At 45.2% G+C, this 7,938-nt stretch overlaps 1 protein-coding gene across 1 annotated transcript in view; it reads right to left on the reverse strand.

The window, feature by feature from the left end:
* Positions 1-7,125, reverse strand: part of ARSI (arylsulfatase family member I) — a 49,928-nt gene extending 42,803 nt beyond the window's left edge. Inside the window, exon 1 of the mRNA XM_040345019.1 lies at positions 6,043-7,125. Within this exon, the coding sequence (XP_040200953.1) occupies positions 6,043-6,362 (320 nt within the window). The 5' untranslated portion in view covers positions 6,363-7,125. The remainder of the gene's footprint in view (positions 1-6,042) is intronic.
* Positions 7,126-7,938: the final 813 nt, after the last annotated feature.

Raw genomic sequence — 7,938 nt, forward strand, 5'->3', positions numbered from 1 at the left:
ATGGCCTGCTTTCACACAGGGTGTACAATACCCGCCCATGCAGAGCTGTGTTTACCTGCGCAGGGATGCACAGGTGCTCCATGCGTCCCTGTGCAGGCAGTCCCATTGTCTGTTGAGATCTTGGGGTTGATTTACTTAAAGCGGAGGTTCCGTAGTTTTTTCTTTTTTTTTAAGTCAGCAGACAGGTATCTGCACCCCCCTCCCCCCTGAAAGGTGCCAAATGTGACACCGGAGGGGGGAGGGATCCAAAAAGCGGAGGTTCACTTTTTGTGCAGTTTCTACAGAGCTTAGTAAATGAGGTAAAGCTTCACTTTGCAAAGAATAGCTAATCAGGTGTAAAAGAAAATTAAATGTTTGCTTGTACACTATTGGATAATGGAAGTCAGCAGAGCTTCTGCCCATTTACTAAGCTCTGGAGCAACTGCACTTGCAAAGTGCAAATGCACTTTGCAAAGTCCGCAGTCTATTTGCCAGTGGCGGCTGGCGATATATCTTTTTTTTTTTGGGGGGGTGGGGGTGCAAATCGGGCAATTGGGTGACGGGTCTCAGGACCTGCTTCCTGATTGGCCGGGAGGAGAATTAGGAAGACATTAGCGTATATTCATTCGCTATTGTCACACAACTGGGTAGGCTCAGGCGCAGTGCTCTGCACCCGGAGACCACCCTTTTTGAAGCCTATTAGATCCCCCACTGGAATCCTTGTGTCCAGTGCCCCGCATGTAGGTTAGGGGGCCGGACGCATGGATTGGGGGGGCGCCCCTGAGCCTTGTATGAATGGGCTGCCACCGCCACTGGTATTTGCCTTTAGTAAATCAAATCCATTGGGTACTAATATGACATCCATGTGGAAGTGCATGTGCATACGTGTCCCCAAACTCAGTGTGAGTTTGCACCCACATAGATGCCATATTGACACACAGCCGAAGTGTCCATGCAGCCGCTGTGTCCCAATAGACATCAATGGGACTGTCTGCAGAAGGTTGCACGGAACACCTGTGCATCCTAACCCCTTGACAGGGATTGTGTTAGGGTTACAGAACACCTTGCATCTCCTCCTCTTTATGACATACATAGGGATTGTACTATAGTCCAAGAAGAGCATGGGGCAGGGCTGATAACACTGCATAGAGCACAAGAAAATACAAGTTGACTGGATTTCGGCAGGATCAACTGGTACTGTTTTACATTTATTGAATTAATATAACACTCATTGGTATATTTACCAGACCAAAAGGGAGCCAATAAGAGAAGTTCATTGTTAGGGTTTACATTACATTAGACTTGAATTTTTCCTATATACTTAGTGCGAACCACACATTAAGTGTTAGGCTGGTGATAAATGATAAAGTGTTAGTAAAGCCTTGTATTTTTTTTTTCATAACAAACACGTTGTACTTACCTGCCCTGCAGAATGATTTTGCCAAGAGCAGCCTCGATCCTCCATTCCTGGTGTCCCCCACTGGCGCTCCTGGCTCCGCAAACCCCCACCTTCCGCTGAGTGCCTCTATAGCAAGCCACTTGCTATGGGGGCACTCATGCATGCTCACTCCTGAGCCCTGCTCTGAGTGTCCATAAGACACACAGAGCAGGGCTTGGCCCAACCCCCTGCTCCCTCGTCATTGGCTCTGATTGACAGCAGTGAGAGCCAATAGCTCCCGCTGCTGTATCTGAGCCAATCATAGTTACATAGTAGGTGAAGTTAAAAAAAGACACAAGTCCATCAAGTCCAACCTATGTGTGTGATTATATGTCAGTATTACCTTGTATATCCCTGTATGTTGTGGTCGGTCAGGCGCTTATCTAATCGTTTTTTGAAACTATCGATGGTCCCCGCTGAGACCACCGCCTGTGGAAGGGAATTCCACATCCTTGCCGCTCTTACAGTAAAGAACCCTCTACGTAGTTTAAGGTTAAACCTCTTTTCTTCAAATTTTATAGTTACATAATCAGGAGAGAGAGACCCAAGGGAGCCTTGGCTCTCATTCAAATCACTAAATCGAGATCGGGCTCAGGTATGTATTTAGGGGGGCTGCGGAGGGGAAATGCATGCGGAAGGTTTTTTACCTTACTGCAAAAAATGTCGTATGGTACAAAAACTTCTGCCTTTACAAACACTTTAAAGCTGAACACTGGGAAAACTAAAAATCTTTTCTTTCCAGTGGGGTTCCTCCCGCAATACAAGGGCACTCATTTATGCCTATTGGATCGGGTAAAGTGACCTGATCCTCTGCTCCTGTAGGATCATCCCTGCTGTTAGACTGGTCCTCACTGCCTCTTAATACCCTGCACTCTGAGGGGTAGATTCACGTAGAATGGCATAACTTTGTGCGGGCGTAACGTATCCTATTTACGTTACGCCTCCGCAACTTTTACAGGCAAGTGCTGTATTCTCAAAAAAAAGTTGCGGCGGCGTAGCGTAAATAGGCCGGCGTAAGCCCACCTAATTCAAATTGTGAAGAGGTGGGCGTGTGTTATGTAAATCAGGCTTGACCCGATGTGATTGACGTTTTTCCCGAACGGCGCATGCGCCGTCCGTGGAATTTCCCAGTGTGCATTGCTCCAAAGTACGCCGCAAGGACGTCATTGGTTTCGACGTGAACGTAAATGACGTCCAGCCCCATTCACGGACGACTTACACAAACGACGTAACTTTTTCAAATTTTGACGCGGGAACGACGGCCATACTTAACATTGGTACGCCGCACTTACGCCACCATATAGCAGGGGTAACTATACGCCGGAAAAAGCCTAACATAAACGGCGTAACTGTACTGTGTCGGCCGGGCGTACGTTCGTGAATTCGCGTATCTAGCTGATTTACATATTTCGATGCGTAAATCAGCGTACACGCCCCCAGGCGGCCAGCGTAAATATGCAGTTACGATCCGACGGCGTAAGAGACTTACGCCTGTCTGATCTAATAGATATCTATGCGTAACTGATTCTAAGAATCAGGCGCATAGATACGACCGTCCGGACTCAGAGATACGCTGTCGTATCTCCTCTGAGAATCTGGCCCTGACAATCTAAGGTCGTCTTGTGTTCTCTTCAAGTGAGGGTGTTTTATTTTCAGCTCAGCTTTAAGGATGGGTGATAGCTGGGGACGCATGGGTGATTAGTGGGAAATTGATGTATGCTTTAAGAATCTAAAGTCCCACACCCAAAGGGATTCTGGCACTGAACACGTCTTGGCTTTCTTGTTGGAAAATTAACCCACTTAAATTAAAACAAGGTAGGTATCCGCATTTGTTTTGCTTGTTTTATAGCCTGCATGCTAGCTCCAGCAGATCCTAATGATCCTAACACATAGAACAACCCTTTGGCAATAACAGGACTATTGTTTTTGGGACAGACATATATTTCTTACTACTCATTTCCTTTCCAGCTACACAATTGGGAAGCCATAATCTATTCAATTTGTTTGCACAGCAATTAATCATTGAATTATTTCTTTTCAGAGGTTCACTCATCCCCACTGTTCATCCTGAATCTTTCCCAAAAATATCAAAAGAAAAGTTAATTTTAAAGTACATAATAATGACCCATCCCCATCTGTGCGCTTTGCCTGAACTTTGGATATCTAGGAAGTGCAGACAAAGCCCCTTTGTCTTGCTTTTCAGTTTTATCTTCTGGGGCTTTTTCATATACATGCACTTAAGGATACCACATACTTATGTAACCACATTAATGTATACCTCAATAATATTATGAATGTATACATATGTGTGGTTTCAATTGGCATTTCAGTAAAGGAACTTCGAAGAGTTAACCTAACTTTTGATTTATGTGGTCACAAATAACACACTTAAAATTGTCAGAATGCCTTAATGTGCATGGGTCGTAACTATGCAAAATCTTGAACTTGTAAGGACATTGTTTGATTGGTGAAAACGACAAAAATATTGGTAGCCCTTATGCTGCGTACACACGACCGTTTTTAATGTCATGGAATAAAACGTTGTTTTTCTCGACGTGATTCCTCTCAAGCCTGCCTTGCATACACACGATTGGGAGAAAAAATGCTTGAGCATAACGCGGTGACGTACAACACATACGACGGCACTATAAAGGGGAAGTTTCATTCGAAATGGCGCCACCCTTTGGGCTGATTATGCTAATTTCCCGTCTCATAACTTGCTTCTGAGCATGCATGTTTTTTTCCCCGTCGTTAAAGCATACACACGACCGTTTTTCACAAGAAAAACGACGATGTGAAAAACAATGAGAAAAAATAGAGCATGTTCTAAATTTTTAATGGCCATTTTTCTCGACGAGAAAAATGCTCTGGAGCCTACACACGACCGTTTTTAACGACCAATTTGGAAAATTTCATTTTTCTCGTCATGAAAAACGGTCGTGTGTACGCGGATTTAGAAACCAATCAGGTTTCATATTCGAAAATTTAAAATTCAATTCAAAATTTAATAGCTGGATTCATGTACAGTTACGACGGCGTATCAGTAGATATGCCGTCGTAACTCCGAATCCGCCCTGTCGTACATTTAAGCTCAAACTGAGATACGCTTAAATGTTGCTAAGATAAGACCGGCATAAGTCTCCTACGCCGTCGTATCTTAGCTGTCTATTTATGCTGGCCGCTAGGGGCGGGTACGCTGATTTACGCCTAGAATATGTAAATCAGCAAGATACGCCTATTCACGAACGTACGCACGCCTGTCGCAGTAAAGATACTCCGTTTACGTAAGGTGTTTTCAGGCGTAAAGATACACCACCAAAAAGATGGCGCAGCCAATGTTAAGTATGGACGTCGGCACAGCGTCGTATTTTTACGTTTTACGTCGTTTGCGTAAGTCGATTCAGAATAGGGCTGGCCGTAGGTTACGTTCACGTCGAAAGCATTGACTATTTGCGACGTGATTTGAAGCATGCGCACTGGGATACGTCCACGGACGGCGCATGCGCCGTTTGTTCGAAGCGTCATTTACGCAAGGTCAATTTACGCTACGCCACCGAAACTTACGGAGCAAGTGCTTTGTGAATACTGCACTTGCCTCTCTAATTTGCGGCCGCGTAACGTAAATAACATACGTTACGCCCGCACAAAGTTAAGCCACCAGTACGTGAATCTACCTATAAGAGAGCAATAATTTTACACCAGACTGTTAAACAAGTTTGCAGTCCCAGGATACATGTGGCACACTATAGGGCACTGATAAGACACTATAGGGCACTGATATGTCAATGAAGATTCAGCTGACATGCTGTAGGACAAATGACCCAACAAGTCATGTGACTTGGAACTAAAGCACATTGGGAGCAGGTTTTTACTGCTTTACGGTAGGTGATCAATACTTTTACTTCCATGGCAAGTCTTTCTTTAGTTTAGGAAAGCTTTTAAGGCAAGAAGACCCAACTTCATGGCTTGTGTCCACTTTGAGCAAGGGATTGTATTGCTTGTTCTGGACAACAGTTTGAGTCCTCTTACAACCAACTGCTTTCACAATAATTGCTAGCGCCTTCTAACAACTCTGCCCCAAGCTACATCACCAATCTTGTCTCTAAACATATCCCAAACCCTCCTCTCCTCTCTTCTCAAGACCTCCTACTGTCAAGCTCTCTTGTCTCTTCCTCCCATGCTCGTCTCCAGGATTTCCCCAGAGCCTCTCCCATCCTCTGGAACTCACTACCTCCTCAACCTGTCCGGCTATCCCCTACTCTTGCTACCTTCAGGCGATCCCTGAAAACTCACCTCTTCAGGGAAGCCTATCACGTCTCCAACTAATCTCTTACCACTTCCATCAGCTCATTCCACACAGTTACAACTTTTTGTACCACCTGCCCCACCCTATTAGATTGTAAGCTCTTCTAAGCAGGGCCCTTGTATTTTATTGTATTGTAACTGTATTGTCTCCCTTTTATATTGTAAAGCGCTGCGTAAACTGTTGGCGCTATATAAATCCTGTATAATAATAATAATAATAAAGGAACTGTTAAAATGTGAGAACGAAACCAGACCCTAGGAATCACTTGAAACACTAGAAAACAGTCATTCAACTTTTCCCTAGAAAAGTGTGTACTTACCTGCCAGTGATAAGCTGACTACGTGAAGGTGTACATATGGGCTGCACATAATAATTCTCAAGCTTGACCCCCTCAGCTGCAAGGCGGTCCAGCGTGGGAGTTTGTATGTCTGACCCGTGGTACCCTATATCGTGGTACCCTTGGTCATCAGTAAGAATGAAGATGATGTGTGGAGGCCTTTGAGAAGGAGGTGCTTGAAATTCAGCTGGAGCATCACCGGTGCTGTCTCCAAGTACTACTGGCTTCATCCAATCCCAGGACATATAACCAAAACTCAGCAGGCTTACTAGAGAAAATCCTGTTAGCGTGTGAGCTGCCATATCCAGGCTCTGAGCAGCGGGCTGTCACACAGGTTGGCAAAGCTTTCGTCAACTGGCTAGTGTCCTGGCATCAGAACATTAATTCTCTTCCGAAAAGAAAAGCCCAACTCGCCATCCAGTTTGGATTTCGCAGAATAAAGTCTTAACGGCAACATGCAGAAGTCAGGGGGCGGTCATCTCTCCTCGAACCTTGTTGGAACCCTTCCAGCAACATGTGCCTATAGGCATTTCTCAGTTCTAGAAGTCGCGCAATCTGTCACTTCACAGGCTCCAACCCAGCCAGGACAAAAAAAAAAGATGTACTCCAACCTTTAGGTCAATCTCTGTTATTCCTTGAAAGCTAGAAAAACTTGCAAACAATATTGGCCGTCTGCTACAAGTCAGTAATCTTGTAAAGATGCTGAGAAATCCATTCGATCTCTGTGGAATGTCAGTGCTTTTTATTCCAAAGGAAAAGTAGACTTTAATCTGAAATCCACCAGTCTGTCCCAGCTACATATCCTCAGGCTTTAACAGCTGAAAGAAAACTTTTTAAGGCTTAGGTATATTTGCCAGCCCTGTGGAGAGTTTGTAACCAGGCCAGGCAGAACTTTGGAATTTTTCCCTCAACTTATCTGGACGCTCAGACAGGGGAAAAAGAGAGAGAGAGAGAGAGACTGTCTCTAGACAAAAGCGAAAGAGGTGTCCAATTAAATTAGTAGTTTGTAGCATCTGTTTGGATCTGACCAGCGCTGGCAGGTTTAAGGAGAGCTCGGGATGCTGGTCCCTCCCAGTTCCTCCAATCCAAAAGGAAAGCTTTTAAAAGTCAGCCCAGGGCACTCCAGGGTCCTAGTGTGCTCCCTTTCTTTTTAACTCTACCAGATGCAGTGAGCTGGGGTGGAATGAATGGCCTTTTTATTTGTTTATGTTTTCATTTTATAGGAATCTAAAGAGTGCACATTTTCAATGAAGTCCTAAAAACGTACCTAAAAGAACCTTCTAATGTGATATTTACAGTCTTCAGTGTCCATCTGAATATCTGAAGCTTCGCAGCTGCTGAGAAAAAAAATAATTGTAAGATAAGTTTTAAACAAGGTTGTGAAGACTGAGGCCCAGATTTACAAAGCACTTACGCCGACGTATAACACGTTACGCCGACGTAAGTGCCAATATGCGCCGGCATATGTGTGCGGCAGACCCACGAACCAACATGCGCCTAAAAACAGGCTACACCCCGCCGGCGTAGCTTGCACACGCCGGCGTAGGGTGGGCGCACATATGGGCTGGACGCATGGGGCTGCTCCCATTGATTAGCCATTCAAGCATGCAAATGAGGGAAATATGCCGATTCACGAACGTGCGCATGCTACGCGAGATGTGCGTAAGTTGTACGTCTGGCGTAAAGTTATTCCCCATAAATGAGGTGCAACCCGGCAACAGACATGCACAGGTCTTCACCATGGAACACAAGCCGGCGTATTGTGCGTTGGACGTGTGTCTGGCTGGGCGTACGTTATGTGCACGGTGTACGCGGTGATCCGACGTAGCTTAGGCAGTTGTGCCGGCGTGGTTGTGAGCAGGCGCAGGGGGGTGATGT

This window comes from Rana temporaria, chromosome 3 (genome assembly GCF_905171775.1).
Source record: "Rana temporaria chromosome 3, aRanTem1.1, whole genome shotgun sequence".
Taxonomy (NCBI): Eukaryota; Metazoa; Chordata; class Amphibia; order Anura; family Ranidae; genus Rana; species Rana temporaria.